Source organism: Stigmatopora nigra, chromosome 1, assembly GCF_051989575.1.
Source record: "Stigmatopora nigra isolate UIUO_SnigA chromosome 1, RoL_Snig_1.1, whole genome shotgun sequence".
NCBI lineage: Eukaryota > Metazoa > Chordata > Actinopteri > Syngnathiformes > Syngnathidae > Stigmatopora > Stigmatopora nigra.
Window position 1 is genome coordinate 14,215,356 of NC_135508.1, and position 19,916 is coordinate 14,235,271.

The 19,916-nt window shown below is 38.9% G+C and overlaps 1 protein-coding gene across 3 annotated transcripts; it reads left to right on the forward strand.

Moving 5' to 3' along the window:
* Positions 1-4,269: 4,269 nt before the first annotated feature.
* Positions 4,270-19,541, forward strand: LOC144185486 (guanine nucleotide-binding protein G(I)/G(S)/G(T) subunit beta-1). Of its 3 annotated transcripts, none has more exons than XM_077710494.1 (11): positions 4,270-4,720; positions 11,890-11,996; positions 12,883-12,921; positions 13,090-13,196; positions 14,288-14,351; positions 14,604-14,766; positions 15,324-15,390; positions 15,567-15,768; positions 16,540-16,756; positions 17,173-17,288; positions 17,725-19,541. In XM_077710494.1, exons 2-10 carry the CDS (start codon positions 11,940-11,942, stop codon positions 17,277-17,279), a joined length of 1,023 nt encoding a protein of 340 aa, XP_077566620.1. In that variant the 5' UTR covers positions 4,270-4,720; positions 11,890-11,939; the 3' UTR covers positions 17,280-17,288; positions 17,725-19,541. The 3 variants fall into 3 exon arrangements, with proteins under 3 accessions (XP_077566620.1, XP_077566625.1, XP_077566612.1); XM_077710499.1 differs by having other exon boundaries at positions 4,270-4,716; XM_077710486.1 differs by lacking the exon at positions 4,270-4,720 and adding an exon at positions 11,390-11,558.
* The last annotated feature ends 375 nt before the right edge of the window (positions 19,542-19,916 follow it).

Here is a 19,916-nt window from a genome sequence, read left to right on the forward strand (position 1 = left end):
ATATATATATATATATATATATATATATATATATATATATATATATATATATATATATATATATTTATTTTTTTGAGGAAAAGTAATGAGATTTCTGCACTTAATTGCATTTTAGTGCCTTTAATCTTTTTTGTTTTCTAAGATGTTGGCTAGTGTACAATGTATCCCTCAGTCCAATAAAGGTCGGGAAACACTGCTATATACAACACTGATAAAAATACGAACAAAACATTGTATTGTGTGTTTACCTTCCTCTTTCTCAACACACACACACACACACCCATCCATAAATCTGTCCACTCTTGACTCCTGTCTGTCTGCATTAAAAAAATCCTAGTCCATTAACAAGCAGAGGAACTACTCACAAAAGGCCAAAAATATGCAGCTGAAATAAAAAGCTGCCCAAAAATGTGAGTGAGTAACATTTACAGTCGTAAGAGGTCCATTAGTGAAGTAGTCATGTTTACTTAAACGCGCATCAGCTATGAGTGTGTTGCAGTATTGACCGGACTTTTCTATTCAGAATATAGTAGTGGACGGAACATATCATTACAGTGACTCATTAAGAGCATGTAGCAATTAAAACTGTGACAGGTGTTCTTTTCAAATCTGATTGTGAAACATCCTGAGAACGTCTCACAAAGGATTCATCTGTTCTTTAACCAGAAATATAATGCCACAATTCACAAAGTATCTGACTAACCCCAAATAAAGGTTCACTGCTCGCGTAGTTGCATGTTCCAAGCCACACAAAGTCACAATTAAAACACAGATTTTCATTCATCAAAAGGGTGGTTTTGAGAAATTGCTTTATAGTTTTGGTTTTTTTTTACACTGTGGTACTGTACTGCTGCAACATGTATTGTAGTACAGTAAAACAACCTGAAAAATGGTGCTCTATGCAAAACCACATTGGAGCACTTTATATGGTAATGCACATACAGAAAGAAAAGAACACAAACAAAACCGGTGTGTCAGTCTGTCCTAGTGATGCCATGCAGATTACTACTGGTAACTCTCTCACACACACACATACACGCTGGAGGTCGGCCAATTTGGTATTTATAAAGTCTGGTGCCGACATCTACAAAAAAATTAGTTGTAAGCTGATATATTTTTCTTTAAGAAAAACTGATTGGGTAATGAAATGCAATTTTTTTTAAATATATGAAAAAAGGCCTTCACCATTCCGATGAGAGTGCCTTGCCACTTATTGCGGTGGATGTGGTTACAACATCTAGTACTAAAGTCAAAATTATCAACAGAATAAAAGTTGCCATGGGATCATGGCCCCACTACAAATTCAACTTTCTGAAATTCTCTCAAAAATATATAAAACAAACAATGAACATTTTTATTTCAAACATCTTGACATCAAGTGTCACTGACAATAACAAAATCAATTACACCACCATGCATGGAACTAGCTAATTCAAACTATAAACTAAAAGTGATGTTAGTTCAAAGTGCTGGTTCAAGTATCTAAAATAGAAATAAAAACCACAGAAAAAGCTATAACCAAATTACACTGCTCCAATGATTTGTCCATGTGAACAGCAGATGTCAGTGATGGCTCAGAAATGTTCAATGACCTCTCTGGCCTCCCCTCAGATACATGCAGTAAGCATTTATCAGAGATTGTAGGAGATTATACCAAAGACGATTAATGCACCCCAACCTGCCTATAAAAAGCAAGGTCATTATGAGCTTAGCCTCGGGTAATGTCACTGGCTTTTACCAAGCGTGTACTCCATCATATTATTCAATATTGGTGTTGTTATCATGCCACTTTTTCTAATCTGATATTTGCTCTGATCTCTTCTTCCTAATACCAAGCAATGATGCTATTTATTGTCTTTGACTGTGGTGTGGCTCTACCTATATTTAAATACCCACTGAATGCAAAAATTACATCATCATAGAGGCCTACTGATGTATTAATTCAACTCAATGCTTGATTAATAAACACAAAATATTGTTATTTTGGTTTAATAATAATGGGTTGACCAGGATTTGATACAAATACAACAGTTTTTCTCTTGTACTTGGAAAAAAAATCTTCGATTTATACAATGAACTTCTCCCAAGGGTTGCCTGAAACCTGGTTTAAGCAGCTTTACACCACATGCATTTAGACAAATGGGAGCGTATCCAATGGTGACAAAATCTCAGTTGCAGTAACATAGGGCATATGAGTCCCAGTGGAAACTCACACCCAGAGACTTTGGATGGCAACCATACACACTGTATTTCCAACTAAGGGTTTGATAAGGGACTTGATTAGAAGGTGCTTTAAAGTACAGGACCTCATTCAGACAGCAAGTCTTCCAGTTCATGAACGTCAAATAAGACGCAATCGAAACACCCGTATATATATTCTATATATACACTTTTCCTTTTTTTCCCAAAATGCAGTAAAAAGTTAAGCCTGGTGTACGTGATACTATAATATAAACAAAAAGACTGATACTTTTGCCGTGCGAAATGGTGACGAATCTTAAAGGTGCTATGAAATTCCACAGCAAGTTACTTTAAAATGTTAGCGGACCATTATATCTACGTGGGTTTTCTCCGGGTGCTCCAGTTTCCTCCCACATTGCAAAAACATGCATGGTAGGCTGGTTGGACACTCTTAAATAGTCCCTAGGTATGAGTGTGAGCATGAATGGTTGTCTGTCTCCTTGTGCCCTGCAATTGTTTGGCTGGCCACCAATTCAGGGTGGCCCGGAGTCGACTGCGATAGGCTCCAGCACCCCAGTGACCCTTGTGAGGATAAAACAGTTCAGGAAATTAATGAATGCAATGTCTGTCACACAGGACTAGATTGTTTTGAATGTTTTTCTCCCCCACCATCATTTTAAACATCTAGTTTTACTTTCTTTTGAACTGACAAGATACGTCTAAAGTCATGAAAGAATTCTTCTGACAAACATTTTAAGTACTCCCCACAAGCTATATAACCAGAGTTGATGATACTGTTTCCTTACTCCCGAAAGACAACAACGTTACAGGTCTCCAAGTAACGTTTTAAACCTTCCTAGGCAAACTCAGCCTAGAATATATTGTGGTTTCTCGGCGTGCGTTTGATCCACAAGCATGCATATAAGATGGAAATATTGTACCGGTTGATTTGTAAGCTTGAAATGCTTTCACTACTATTTATTTACAGTTTCATGTTTAGTTAAATGTGTGTCGGACCATTGTTTTGGCTTGCAAATGATGAAGTATACTGGATGTAGCGGTTGTTGCACTCATGTAAATCAGACAGTTACCCATACAAACCGTGAAAGGGAATATATACAGAAAACATCTACAGTGTGCAGAATGGCATTGCCTACATAGATTTAACCATTTGATGCACAAATTATAGTAAATGAAATGTGTTTTTGCTGCTTTTAAATTTAAATTGCATTTTAATATTTCTTAATGCTTTTCCATATACTTTGCCTTGTACTTTGTACTTTTTGCTTTGTTGTTTTGCGACCTTTGCGACTCCACCCCACCCATCGCATGGCTTGGTCTGTGCTTCCTACTGTCGTGCTACTGGAAGTACAAGGAAGTTTCACAAATACAGGATTAAATAAAGTTCTAATCTAATCTAAATAAAACAAAATAATGATCTGAATGACTGACCAAACAGAATGAAAGGACAAAAAAATATGGGGCAAAAGAATTAGAGATCAAAGGGGAAGAAACAAAGGGCGGCCCAGCGATGCAAGTGGTTAATGTGTCGGCCTCACAGTGGGGGACCTGGGTTCAAATCCAGGTTGGTCCACGTGTATGGAGTTGCATACTCTTCTGGGCCCTCTGTGGGTTTTCTCCAGGTACTTTGGTTTCCCACATTCAAAAGACATGTATGGTAAACTGGATTGCCCCTGGGTACGGGTGTCAGTGTGGATGGTTGTTTCTCTCCACGTGCCCTGTGTTTGGCTGGCCACCAATTCAGGGTGTCAACCACCTCAGGCCTGAAGTCAACTGGGATATGCTCCAGCACCCCCGTGACCCTAGTGAGGATAAAGCGGTTCAGAAAATAAGATAAGATGGAAGGAATACATCTTAAAACCGTTTCATCCTTTATTAGTTGCTTTTTGCTGTACACCATGATTTGAAACTATACCGTCCCAATGCAAAATCAGCCCTTTATAAATCCTGTAATTTAAATAAAAGTACTTTTTGAGGACTACTATTATATATATTAGCTAACTGCTAGTATATAGGTGTGTGTGTCCTCGCCACCAAAGAGGGCAGCATTTCCAGATTTCCTGAAGTGGTCGTCGATTCTTGGCCGTGTGTTGTGACGCCTCTCGAGCGTGGGGTTTCCCGCAGCTGAGTGCAGGGTTACCGCGCCCATCTCTGCTGTTTGATGGCCGCAGGAAGAAACCGCTGAGATTCCGACACCGAGGAACAAGAAGAAAAAAAAAACAGGGACGACGACATTGGACGAAGGGGGTGTTTTCCGTGAAGGTGGAATTTGAGGCGGCCTGGGAGAGTTTTCACGCTTGACCGGTACACCTAACGCGGGGTTGAAACGCCGTATCGTATCTGTCCGACTGTGCCGGTGTGCCCCCCTTCTTCGGCGGGTCATAACTGTGTTCGGGGAGTGCCGCTCTTCGCTAAGATCCATCGAACGTCTGGTTGGAAAAAAAACAGCAGAGACGAGTTTTTTCCCATCTTGTTTCCAGCTGATGTGATTTTAAGCGGCTATCGCATCGGAAAGTAGGTAAGAATTTTATGTTATTTTACGTGATAAATTATGTGTAGCTAGCTAAAGCTATGGAGAATGAATCAAAGGGTTAATAGGGTTGAGTGCCTCAGCTAGATAACCTGCTTTTCGCTAACTAGGTTAGTTGACATTAGTAGACTGTTGCTAGGCGGGTGGTAAAGAAATGTACTGTTTGATTGGAATTAGAGGTATTTGTCTATCTTTTGCATATAAGACTTACTTACATCCTAAGTGGGTGTCGTGGGCTGCTAATGGGTTATTTGGTAACAGTTTAGTTATTAAACGACCTTTCAACAGAATTGGCCTTTTGCGAATATTTCCCCCTGTGCAAAATGAGGGTGTATTTAATGTGCAAATTCCTATCCCAGTTGTTGCCAACATGTCGGCCTGTTTTTTCCACGTCTTCATTACACCCAAAGCTCGTGTGCTAATGGGCTTCCCCTTAAAACATGTCTTCTCTTGAGATGACCAATTCAAACTTCTGGACATGGTTAAACACACAAAATCCATGACGATGGAGTTTTTCTTTCCGGATCGTGGTGCAAATCGTAGCATCATGCCTCTGACAACGAAGCGAGTCTAAAAATGGCTTCTTCGCCAAGCTGAGGCAGCATCGACACCACCCCCTGTTTTCCAAGCAAGTTAGCCCAGCATTGACCGCAGCCTGGCGTAGCTTACATGGGTGTGTTTCGTGACAAGTGGGCCCGATTTTGGTGGTATTTTAGTGAACGGGGTTTGTTTCAACCTCGACTTTTACTAATATTTGCTCCGCTCCGATTATTTGCGTAACGCAGATTGCTGAAGAATGTTCGTCTAATGTACCGTGTTTTTGTATTTCAAGTGTCCGAAAATAAAACAAACTAATACGAAACAAAACTGAGCTGGGGCTGTAGTTGCACTTATTTTTGTTTAAATGGGAACATAAGGGGCCAGCAGGGTTTCATTTAATACTAGCATAATTAGCCTGTTTCCAAACCCATAGGTTGAAATTGTAGCAATGACTCCGGGTCTCTGTGTTACAAATATATTATTTCTATTAAATACATTTGTATTCTCGGGTGAACTTCTCAATATAATCTGGAGAAAATCAGTTTAATTGGCTCTGTGCAATCCTGTTATGTCGAGCTCGGGTGTGTTGAACGCCGAACTGTTTTAGCTACCCAGGCCATGTCCCACACCAGGCCGGTTCGTGCTCTTTCCGAAAAGAAAACGTGATTAAATGGCACTTTTCTGCTATGTTACGCTAACGCACAATAATGCCTGGGTGCTCACGACTTTTAGGAGATTAATCGGTCGAGCAATGGCTAAGCAGTAGTCAGACGTGTTGCTGAGCCGTCCACTTCCCCCCCAACTACGAGCAGCAAGATGCCGCTATGAGCAACTTCCAACTGGGCTACGTCGAGGCGGAGAGCCGCTAATGAAAGTTATCGATGATAAATGTCTTCATTTGTTTCCATTACACAATTCTTTTGAAAAATAAACCTTTAGCGTTTCGTCGTTTTTGTTTATTTGGCCTGCGTGTGCACTCCTTGCACCAATGAATGGGTTCCTGTATTGAAGGCCTGAGTAGCTGCACTCAACAAGATGGCGTTCAAAGCCTTTCTCATCAGCGCCCTTTTCTCCCACTCACAGTGCAGACAGCTGCCGAGCGTCCGAGCCCTGTTTAGCCTGGACCCGCAAGCATTTAATCTCCTGTTGTAAAGCAAACAAACTCATACATTACATCATTTTTGTTTAAATTGTGTGTCTTTTTTTTTTAAAGCGCATTTGCTTCCTGGTGAGGTAATGTATGACAAACTGATAGTTTGGTACTGGTGGTTCACTGCAAATCCACCTTGATTTACCTAATTTGTGTTCATTTATCAATGTATTTCTTTTTTTTTTTGACAGTCTTCATTATAGTGACTATTTTGGTCATTAAAAATAAAACGCAACCTTATTAAGACCAAGTGTCGACATCACCTTTTCTGTCATGTAGGTAACAATATTAACGTTTGGTAAGCAACTATTGTGTACATCAGTGTTTCCCAACCTTTTTTGACCGGTGGCATGCTTTTTGCATTGAAAAAATCTCAAGGCAAACTGAAAATTTTCTAATTTAAAACTCATCTATATTAACGTTATAATGTCATTCTCCTCGAACTTTTATCAACAGGAATTAAACCCAGGGTTCTAAATGTGGATGAATAGTAACTTTTGGTAGTTGTGTGATGACCGTGGAATGAATAAAATAATTTACATATAACACACCTACTTATGAAATTTTCAAGTTAAGGAAAAAATTCTGGAACCGATTAATTTCATAAGTAGACGTACAGCTGTACTCAGAAGTCACAGCAGAAGAAACCTTGGTTAAGTTTCCCAAGCTTTGGGGCCCATGAAAGGGGTCTTTCAAAGCTTCTGCTCCTATATCTAAATAAGTGGTCCGCAAGAGAAATACATATAAACATTTTAAACCTCTTACATACGAGGCGAAGGCAGGCCCTGTCGACGCTCAAGTATGGAGAGCTAATGGTGTGCTTCACCTCAAAAGTTGTGTGATCAGGAATAAACAGTCTCCGACCAATCACCCCGTGATATAAACCACCTAGTTTGGTAGGACACCCCCCTCCCCTCCATCTGTCAACGCTATTACACCTACGCAGCCACATACTCACTCATGCTCTTCGTACAACAAATATAACTCGCGGCGCACTGGGATTAAGTCCTGTTTTCAGATTTTGATGGGTCGCTGCACTATGTACCCCCAGCTCAGCTTGTCCTCACATCCGAGTCGAAGCCGCCTCAGCTCTTTTTTAAATTTAATTTTGCATTTTTGGTGTTGTCGCTGGAGATTGTCGTGTCAGATTGCACGACCCTGCGTCATCATCAACAAATAGTTGGAAAACAGGACATAACACACTATGTGGCAGGACAAGCAGAAATTCGGACACGCCAGACTTCCTGCGATGTGGTCATGAGGCGTCTTGGACGCCAGATCGGCAGTCGGAGGACTGGCTACGAAAGTCAATGATTCTGCACGACATGTCTGTCGGTCTGAAACCGTGTAGTCTGAGTCAAGCACAAGTGTCACCTGGAAATGACATTTTAAACTTGACCCCAATGATTATTAGCCACTTATGCTAAAAGTATGTCTTTTGTTTTCCGAAAACGACCATGACTTTTTTTTTAATTCTTTTATATCTGCAAATGCAGGTTCGAAATTGGATTATAATCTTAGTCTGTGTTCCACTCTCTGGGATTATATGGCTTTAGTTTGTAATCGGTCATTCTCTCGCCTTTTATAAATACTGTGTTTTTTGGCTAATTTGAAGTATTTGGAGTACATTTTTTCTCCAAAAATTATTAAGTAAATAAATGTAATTGCATCATATTGACCTTGCAGTTTCATTCATGTCAAGTCTGATTTGTGCACATATAAGCCGTAACTTCGATTCAGTTTTTTTAGCGACAAATACGGCCTATATGCGAAAAAAATATGGTACCTCTTTAGCTCGACACAGCACTACTTTACTATTAAAGCGTTGTCATTTGCAAAATTAAATGCGACTTGGTATATCACAAAGGTCGTCAGCTGCCGTTTCAAGCATGCCAAGATGATGTAGAGGTAATATGAGCCATTGCCGCTCCTTGAGTGGTCAAGACGTTTGAAAACAAAAAAAAATGTTTCCATCAGAGAAACGATCATCGTAACGTTTTAATCCGAACTGTTTCACTTCCTGCATGCCCTGTTGTAGCCCTGTATTTCTTTTCCTTAGCAAAATGGGTCACATAGCCAAAGGCTTTTTTCTTTTTGGCCCCACTATACTTCTTGACTGCAAAACAAACTTAAAATCTACTGATTTGTCTATCAATCCTTGGGAGATGGTTGTTTTGCAAACATGAATCAAAACATTATGGCCACTTGCATTATGAAATACCTAGAGATGCCAAATATTAGTTTGTCAGGTATTTGGTTTGTGTTCCATTGTTAGAGGGAAGTCGAAAATGTTCTTTTCCCTTGTTTAATAATCAAGTGTAGAAAATGCTCGACATTCCTCCAGGCTGAAATTTGTTAGTAAAAAAAAAAAAACATTCATTAAATGAGTGGTCATCTGAATGCACACAAGAAAATGTGCCACCAAACTGAGCTGATTTCCAGATTTGAAGTATGTTCATCCTCACTTGATTCATAAACGCCTCCAAATACCCATATAAGGTTTGAGCATTTCCCTTAAGAGTGTTCGAATTGCTTACTTCCCGCTCGAAATCATGTCTCAGAGTGGGGAGAGGAAATTTCTCTGATCTTGACGTACTTTAGGCCATCCACAAAATAGGTATGTATATATTATAGAGGAGTGATGATACACAGCCCACAAGACAATACACATGTTGGGTCCACGAGACATTTGGAGATTTTCCACATTACTTTTAGGAAAACAAGCGTGACAAATTTCAATTTCATGACCATAGGATTTTAATAGTGATTATTTGGGCCAAGATAAGATATTAGACGCTGTTGGAAATGATAGGAATCTTTCGCCAATGCCCACATACGAGGCAGAAGTTTTATGTCTGAACTTAATGATTTGTTGGCATTGGTGGTGATAGACGTCCAATCCGTTTAGATCGCTGCCAGTCTCTTCGTGTTCAAATTGGAAATCAATGGTACTGAATTGGCTCTCGATTGAACTGAAACGTGATAATTTACTGTCATCCCAGTTTTGATGCTTGATTAAAATGAGAATTCTTGTGGCTCCGATGTGGAAATTGCTTCCTTTTAATGATCTAGATTTGAACTGTCCAACCAAGCTGTGTGTTGTCAGGGAAGTGGGACAGGATGGAGCTTTTACAAAATGTCCAGGAGCAATATCCTGTCTATTTCTATATTACTGAGTCTGTTGTAGTAGCATTCTTCAGGGCCTGGTTGCATTTCAGCCACATTTGACATGCATCACTTCCTAAAAGCACTTAGATGCTGAGAGGTGAAAAGACACATGGACAAATGTTTCTTTTACAAACTGGAATGCCATTAGGAGAGGGCCCTTTTTTGGAATGGAACCTAAATGACTTCCGCATCCCTGTATTCTATCTACTTAAGTTATTGAGAACGAATCCATGAATGACCCCACGCCTTTAGGCTTTCATTTATAGGTGTCGTCAACTTTTTGGACATTGATGCAAAGGGACCACCTTCTACCATTTTTAACATATCTGAACCTTGCTTATGTATTTGACAAGACCTTTTTTGTACCTAATAAGTGTGTTTAAAAAAAAAGCACTAAACGTGTATTCAGTGTAACCTGTGGCGTGGGTTCAATATCTTTGTCATGGCAATTCATTTAATTCTGTTTCTAAACTCCCTGCAGTGAGAGATTTACATGGTGTAATTTTATTGTAACGAGAAATACCGATCGTGTCCGTGTGCACTGCATTTATACCCCGCTCGTTACTATGCAGGAGATGTCGGCACAGATAGGAGTGGCTGGAAAATGTGAAGTCTGCTTCCCTCCCTCATCCCTTTCTCCTCCCCCTCCACCTCTAATAATAGCAGACAGAAAGAGAAGGCGCTGGAGTCAATGTTCTATCTACAGTATTGGCACCAACACCACCACCAACACATCCTTAGATTAATTAGGCTGCCATTTAGATATTTTACCTTATGCCTTTTGGTGTGTAAAATCAAAACAGAATAGATAAACGACTGATCGGTTCAGAAAGCCGAGTCCATTTTTACTAACCCCACACACTCAAGCCTACTTCCCTCCAGACCTGTGTGATGAATAAGGTTTACTTGAAGCAGTTTAAGCTTCAAGGCATTTATCAACTACATCCTGGTGGAAATAATCATGATTAGTACAAATCAAAAGATAGATCTTGTGTAATTATAATGAAAAGGGAGAAAATAGCCGTTAGACATTTTTAGACTCCAGTACTCATATAGCTGATGTCAAGATTGTCCCACCTATTCATCAGGAATTGGCTAACCAATTGATGACCTATACACACTTTAATGCAACCAGGAAGTGAAGCAGAGAAAAGAGAAATAAACATTATTGTATTGCACTGGTACAATAGTGAGCCTTTTTTTCATATTTTTACCCTTCACGATTGTGTTTAGCTATCATGGCGCATTGTTTTTTTCTGAATCTAAACATTTTCTCATGGTAAGAGTTCAAAAACATTTGTGATTTGAATATTTCGACTAAATGCGAAACAAGCACATTTCTCAACAAGGCCAATTATAATATTTTCTTTAAGCATCTTGATTCTCAGACATTTCATATCTGGTGTTTCTTAATCCTATATTTACTGTAAATGTCTACTCGGAGTATTTTAAAGAGATAAACCAACACTGTCATCTCATTACTTAACAAAATGTCAAAAAAGTGTGGTGAAAAGCACAAAGACGACGGTACAGATGGTAACATAACCCTTTCCTATACCAGTAGTTGCAAGTCCAACTGTAAACTCTCTTTGTAGCAGCCACTTTATTGGGATTCTCCTTTTCAGTCCGATTTTGATGTATGGAAAGTGAAATTGTGATGCTAAGAGCCTCAACTCAAGGATTGGGGTCAACTGGATAGCCACTGCTTTTAGGATCATCAGCAGGTTTTGTCTTAAACGGATTTGGCTGGAGGAGCTGAATCAACTGTGTCCCAGGATTACAGGAATGACATTGGAATTTAGTTGACTCGCCCCCAGCAGAACCAGCAACACTTTCATCGGCCACCTCCCATCAATCGCACACTAGCATTTCACCTGAAGTGCTGCAAACGCCAAGCTGGTGTCTTGCTCTACAATTCTGCTTCATTAATATCTGGGAATCTAGCAACTTGTCGGAACTCTTTCTTGGGTAATGTTTGGTCCTGTTTTTAATTGTTCTTAGAATTCTGATGGTTTAGTGTTAATGGCTGTTAAAAGTTATGTTATACCGTAGAGGAGAAATGGATTCTGTATTTTTCTCAAAATGTTAAAGCTCTTAGTGTGCCAAGTGCTTGTTGCTAGGTAACAGTTTTAAGATGGTAATAGAAGTCTTGGAGCTGTCTGGAATTTGTTTTCCTGTTGTGAATATGACTTTGGGCCATGCATATTGGATATGACACACACTGTTATGTTATGCTATGTTTATGTTTGTAGCGTACCTTTACTAACTATACCATAATAACCATTTCTGTCTCCGACAGATAAGGAAGAGTCTAGGCGGCGGAGCGAAGCACACTATTAGCAGAGGAAAATGAGTGAACTGGATCAGCTACGCCAAGAGGCTGAACAGCTAAAGAACCAGATCCGAGTAAGTTCTTCAACTGCCCAACTTTTTGTTCTCAGTTTTTGGTGGCATATTTTGACAGACTGACATAGGATGAAATAAAAGTAAATTGGAACATTTATGTGTAACGGAAGGGTGTTATGGGATGGACATTTTCCAACAATAGAAGGTTACGGTCGTGCAAGAATTGGGCTGATAAGTTAATAACTTTTCTTTTCAAACTACAAAATGCGATTGGTTGGCAACTCATTCAGTTAAATGTCAGCACTAATTTTGCTTTTCAGAAGTAAAATCAGTATTTAGGGAAATTGATAAATTCATTTTCTGGAGAATGACTAAAATGTCTCGTCTTAATTTAATTGCGGAAGAGTTTGATTGTGAGCGTTCCATCAACGTGTATTAACGTCCTAATTTCACTCACAAAGGAACGACAGCATAACATGGCCCACTCATGACACAACACATTGACTTGTACAGAACTGCAATACAAATTTCACTCCCTCAGTAACTTAGCAAACAGCATCAAACCTTATAATCATACACTTAATGTTGGGGTTGGGAAAGCATGAAAAATACCAAACAAGCGCCTTAAAAGTATATGCTAATTAATGACCACAAATTTGCTTGCCCAAATGCTATCGGGCTAATGTGGCTAACTAACTAGAAAGATCATTAGTGGAGAAGATTGTTTATTTTCAAAAACCCATGAATTCAGCAATCTTTACCGTTTGTTTATTTATATGTTTTTATACCTGTGTCTTTTCGATTAAAAAAAAAAAGTATAACCTACCTATATTGTATGAGTACCTTTAAGACAGATTTGCCTAAATATAAACAGCATAACCCCACTTCCATACTTTTTTTTAATATGCAAATATATGATTTTCTCACTTTGATGCTTGTATTTCAGGATGCCAGGAAAGCGTGTGCTGATGCTACCCTGTCTCAGGTAAGCATAATAACATTCATATAATAAATTGCAACTCATCAAGATTCTCACGATTATTTGTTTTAACAAATGTCACTCGCAGGCGTTCACACGGATAAAGGCACTAGAATGCTGTTATGGTGCTTTGTGGCCTATTAAAAAACATTTTGTTCTCTTAATCTTGTCCAGATTACAGCTAACATCGACCCCGTCGGCCGAATTCAGATGCGCACTCGCCGAACACTGAGGGGGCATCTGGCTAAAATCTATGCCATGCACTGGGGCACTGACTCGAGGTACTGTATTCAGTCCATTAACTAAATATTTTATGCTATCGACCCTCTTCGGAGCCCAAATGCAGGAAATGGATATAAAAGCTTGCTTGCACGTCTTTGTGCTGGGTGTTTTTCCTCGGGCCTCTTGTCAAGTCCTCGAATTACACAATAGCTTCAGTTTGCATCCACATTCCACAAGCTATTTTTAACATCTGCCCAAAGCCATCTATTAGATTAACATAAACCCGGTGTTCTAACAAATCAACTCTAGTATATTTAGATAGTATAATCCACCACGTTTTTGTTGAACCTTTTATTGGCCGTGTATTAATCACATCTGTCTAAAGTCTGTCGGGTAGTGTTGTCCTGTTTAATATGAGGCTAGGGAAAATACACAAGCTGGGAGATTTAATATGATGTTCATGGACACAATTAGCACGGTTGCATTTAACCGGAAACATTAAAAATAGAAAACAATTTAGATTTGGTCCTTTTGATGCCGAGCATTTCAGACCTCTGTATCAAAACCATTCTTTTTGAATATTTGAAAGATTTTTGTATTTCTATTGATTTGAATGGATCATTCTTCAACCAAAAGGGGGTATCTTTGCGCCCATCATATAGCCCAAAGATGTGTAGTAAAGGAATACTTAGTATACACTTTTAAAAAATTGTTCCTTTAACAATTTTGGAATGGCTAAGGAGTTGAAATAGAGCTATCCACACAAGACAGTCCCCATTCAGAAATATTGGACAATATTGTCAACTTCATTGAAGTTTTTACAATCTCTGCTTTTCTCACATTAAGCCTGTTCACGCTGGAGTGAGCTAAACGGTGTGCCACGGTAGTTAAAATTTACAGGTTCCCAGTATGCTTGATATTCTTTGCTCACTGCTCTGTCTGCTCCTCTGTGCATTGGCTATGTCGCTCTAATTACTGGATAGGATTCACTTTTACAGCAAAGCTAAGTCCCAGTCACCAAGAGCCTTTGCATTAAAAAAATCCTCTGAATCATCACTGCATATTACATATGGTTTACTGATGTGAATGAGAATGAAATATTTCATCTTCACCAATTTTTTATTGTATTTTTTGTTGTTGTTGTCGTTAGGCTTTTGGTTAGCGCCTCCCAGGATGGAAAACTCATCATCTGGGACAGCTACACCACAAACAAGGTAAATTTGTTTATAGTGGGCCTCTTTAAATGGATCCAATATTCAGATTAGGTTTAATGTTTTTTTTTTTTTTTTTAAGATATTGAAATTTTATGCATATATATGCTGGCATCAGGCTGAAAATTTGACATACCGCAGATTTTTGTGAAAATCCAACTATTTAGCCAAACATTTTAATATGGGGGGGGGGGGCATTATACCCTTTAATGGTCTTTTATTTTTATTTTTCATTATTTCATTTGGCCCTCTTAGGTCCATGCCATCCCACTGCGCTCCTCTTGGGTGATGACGTGTGCCTATGCCCCCTCTGGTAACTATGTCGCCTGCGGGGGATTAGACAACATCTGCTCCATCTACAACCTGAAGACCCGCGAGGGGAATGTGCGTGTTAGCCGTGAGCTGGCTGGACACACAGGTAGGCTGCAAACTGCATTCTTTTGCTTAAGCACGCCCCTAATTTTACTCCATTGGAGATGACATTTTTAGCCATGTTTTTTTAATTGAAAAGTACGTTCGCCAAGCATTAAGCTGTCATTCAGTGCAACTGGATACCGAGGTCTTAGTCACATGGTCTGTGAGCTCTTTTTTGCAAAAGTAGAACAAAGTTGTATAGCCTTGCCTATAATGAGTTTTGTGCTTGAAGGCAAGAATTATTCATCTGATCAGAGTCACATGACACAGGAAGTGTGTCAGCATTTAAGTTCTTCTTCCTTTTGCCATTGGGCGGGGCGCATACTCTCCAATAGCTCGAGATGTGAAAGGAGGAATTGTGGGTTTATTATGACCAATATGAGACTTGAATTCATTCCAGAGCATCCCACGAGGTCTTTCTTGGGTGTAGTGATTATTCCAACTGCTTTTTCGCGTTAATGGCATGGAATTTAAATGTATTGTTTTGGGGTTTTTTTCGGAAATTATTTTGTGAGGCTATATGAAAGCAAAAAATTTCATCTCAATTCGTTTTTTTTCTAGGCTATCTGTCCTGCTGTCGCTTCCTGGATGACAACCAGATTGTCACTAGCTCTGGAGACACCACCTGGTGGGTTGTTACATTGCACCCAATTCAGTTCATCTTCATTTTACGTTTTGGCTCATGAGTTAAACTGGTTGGATATAGTCATCTGTTTTCCATGGTGTAAAGAAAATATATTTGTAGGATCATTTCGTGCCACTGATTTTTGTTTCTAATTCAATTTTGTCTCTGTCCCTTTTTAGTGCTCTGTGGGACATCGAGACTGGACAGCAGACAACTACATTTGCTGGTCACACCGGTGACGTCATGAGTCTTTCTCTGGCACCTGACACCAGGCTGTTTGTATCCGGGGCCTGCGATGCCTCGGCCAAACTCTGGGACATCAGAGAAGGAATGTGCCGGCAGACATTCACTGGCCACGAGTCAGACATCAATGCCATTTGTGTAAGTCTTTCTACATGCTTGCATTCTGGATATAAGTGAGAAATGAAAGATTAACTTGATCAATTGATTCGGGGACCTTGACATGTAGTAAATAAGCGTTCAGGTAAGTCAAGACCAATTAGTTTGCTAGCAGGGAAACACCTAATGATTGTTTTCGTCACCATCTAAGCTGCAATTTGTTTTGTGCCTTTGCGCAGTGTGCATTCGAAGCAGTTGTTTGCAAATTTCTTTGACTCATCTGACTGCTTTCATTGAGGTCCTAAAGGAGTCAGAAAATAATTGTCTGGCTAACTTAAGTGAAATTGTTTTTAGTAAAGGTGTTTTTTTAAGTCAATTACACTATATCGCAATATTACATTCTTGTATCGATTCAAAATCTGACTGAATTAATCATTACATGTGTGTTTTTGGTAGAAACTAACAAAAGGTGGCTAAACTTCCACTCGCGTACACTAGTCTGCAGCAGTCAGCCGCCGCGCCCTGAGATGTATTCATTGTGCTTGGATGCCTATGGGCACATTTTCTTAGTGCTAATCCCATATAAAAAAATACTACTACAGAGAACGATAAAAACAAAAACATTTTGGATGCTAGAACATAGATATAAATGTACTTTTATGTCCATTTTGATTCATTTAAAAAAAAAAAGTCTTTAGGTGTTGTATCGTGATACGATTTGTATTGCTAGATATGAGGGCAATAGACGCCTAGACTTTTTGCGAATGCTGTACATGGTAATAACTTTTTAATCTATTTTTAATCTGGTTTCAGTTCTTCCCCAATGGCAATGCCTTTGCCACGGGCTCAGATGATGCCACCTGCCGGCTGTTTGACCTGCGTGCTGACCAGGAGCTGATGGTGTACTCACATGACAATATCATCTGTGGTATCACTTCTGTGGCATTCTCCAAGAGTGGCCGCCTACTGCTGGCTGGATATGATGACTTCAACTGCAATGTCTGGGACACTTTGAAGGCCGATCGTGCAGGTAAGTAAACGTTGCTGTGCTCGCTCGTTCGCTTGTGTAACTTTGTCGCAACCTGCTGACGAAACCCGTAGCACTTTCCTCTGAGAACATCCTGTCCTAATGGCCCAGTTGATCAATCATTTCCTGCCATCGACTGCGATAGACGTCCAATACCACGTTGAAATGGGAGGATCTGGCCGTGAAACATTTCCCAGTTCAAATGGTTCCGGTGTCTATCACAAAATTTGATTTTCAGGACAGTCTCATGATAACTTTGAGTTGACAAGGAAAATTAAATGATGAAATGTCAACTTAAAATGTTCCCCCTTTTTATCTGTGAACCTCTCTGTGTAATTTTTACTCTATTTTCCTATTTGCCTAGACGTTGATGAGTTTTATGTATTTTGCCTTAGTTTTCACTTAACTTGTTTTTATAGGCGTCCTGGCTGGTCATGATAACCGGGTAAGCTGCTTGGGTGTGACTGACGATGGTATGGCAGTTGCAACAGGGTCCTGGGATAGCTTCCTCAAGATCTGGAACTAGAGTCTGAAGGTATGAAATATTGGGTTATTGTGTTTTCACACATAAACACACTTAGAAGTAAAAAAAAAAATCTCCAAAATGGATTGCGTACCTTTTATCAGGTGAGGCACCTTATGTGAGCACTGAATTAATAACTGAATGTGGCCGTGTGACTTTGACAAACTCCCCGCTTGACTGACTGGATGCATTTCTAAGTGCACCACAGGGGTCGCTATGTAAAAAAGAAATTTTTCATAAGTAGTTTCTTGCTAGCGTGTCATGTCATATTTCAGTGTGTGCAAGTGCTAGCTTGTGATGCTCCTCATAAGCTTGTGTATGGTTAAAAAACAAAAATCCTACCCACAACTTAGACTGCAGTTTTTAACAGGGTGCACTTTGTTTGTGAAAATACGGTAATTGTCAATGTTGTGTTTATGTCAACTAACTGCATTTTGTTCATTCCCAGATGGTGTCCGGACTCCAAAGTTGCGTTGAAGACCATTCCGACATCACAACGTTCAATTGTATTGCATATCCGATATTTTCCAAACGTTATACTGACTCGAAACACCCCCCAAACTATTAAGGGCAAACAAAAATATCTCTCTCTCTTTCTTCTCCTTCGTCACCTTCTTCTTTAAAGAGCACAATGGCTTTTAACTCATTCAGCTCCAACCATACAAGTCAAGGAATTTGTCTCAAAATGGATGGCTAGATCTAACTCTTAATAGCTTTTTGGCCATCTTTCCATCTTTGTTGATGTTAAAATAAGGATCAAATCTGTTTTATCTGCTAATCTTGACATGTTTTAAAGTGTTTTAATTTGGAAATATCTTCGGAAACTCAGCTTTACCCAGCGGAGAACAAAGTGAGAGAATTTTCTAGCCCCGCTGTATTAGACCCACCAACTTTTGTTGTACCCCTCAAAAAAAACACCCGCCCACCTGTGTAGTCCACAAATTCTTGTTTGCACAAAATTTAAACTTTGCATATATATTGTCTAAAGAAGAAAACAATTAACTAACCAAGCACATGCTGTGATGGATGCTCGTTTTTAAGACTCAAAAAAGAAAAAGAAGAAAAAAACCCATTAACACATTCTTCCACTTTTTTGTCTGTCTACAATCTAGACTAATGAAATGAAGATTAGCCTATTGGATCATAACCCACCCTACCCTTTTTCTTTATTTTGACTCCGCCCCTCTTGTAGTCTGAGTCGCCCAATTTTAGCCAAACTGCGTTCCAGAACATTCTCAAACAGGGGTGCCCATTCCGTTCTTGGAAATGCAGTTACTACTCTGTGAATGATATTGTTGTATAAATCAATGTTTGAAAATAATATTGAAACTTTTTAAGTTAAAAACTAAAAAAACAAAAAACAAAAAAAAAACATTGAAAAAAAAACACCAAGATTTTAGTTGTCTGCCATGGGTGGGTTATCTTAGAATCGCATGCTGTAGAATTGCTTAAGGTGCATATGGAATTAAGTCCTTTGATGTTTTCTTTAAGGAAAGAACCTGTTGAAATACTATATCAATAGTCGTATTTATTTTTATTTTTTTCCCCTAGTTTTGACTTCATTTTTTTGTTCTTTTTTTTTTTTTTTTTGCTACTGCGTGCATACATATTACATCTAAAATGTCGAAGCTATGCACATAAGAAGCAAACCCTGCATTATTAATGGTTGCTTGAGAGGGATTCCACAAATTATTTGGGCGTAAATGTAAATTGTACACACTTGCATATATACATATAGTCACCTAAACGTACTACTAGGACAAATTTTCCATTCCTTCTGTAGCAAACAAAATTCCACTTAAGAAGAAAAACATTTTATAAGTTGTTTTTTTTCCTGTCCTTTAATAAAATATAAAGAAATAAAAAATCTTGCAGCATCTGGATGGCAGACTTTTGTTTTTGTTCCCTTGCCCTTGTAAACAGAAATGCTTTTCATTTTAGCTATAGGCTAATCCCATTTTTTTCTCCTATTTTTCTCTGCAACATTCTGTACAAAAATGTGCTGTAATCGTGCGTTAGGCCTGGAGTTGGCATAAAAGAAAAACTTTAAATCTTAAAAAAAAGTTACAAATTAATTAAATACACTATTTTTTTCCCTCTTTCTCCACCAAATAACTACAGAGCTCTGCACCCTCTCTATTCCCTTTTCACCTTTTGTATTTAATTTCCAAGTCAGTCAGTGTACAACCGAAAGCTGGATGCAAGATAGAAACTATATTAAAATGTACTGTTATTTAAGATGTAATAAAAAGCAGTTTGAGATGACGTCTTGTGTTGTGAGTCACTGAGCAGATACCACAAAAGTTACACAATCTCTGCACATATTTTTTTTCTATGGGATAATGAAGATATTTCTCATCTACATGATAGTATACCAAATAAAAGTATTGTGACTTAGATGGAATCTTACTCAAGTTAATCCTCTCTCTCATTTAGGTGTCCATTATGATTTTATTTTAATGTTTATCTTTATTTTCATTTCTCTCACTTGCAGACCACATGATAATACTAGTTTCTGGCCCCCACTTAAAATCAGAGTGTAGTATTGGTTTTGAATCCATCCATTGACGGGCAATAAAAATATATGATAAATGTGAATGAGTCGAGTGGATGAGTGAATTTTGGCCCCAAAAATTTAAA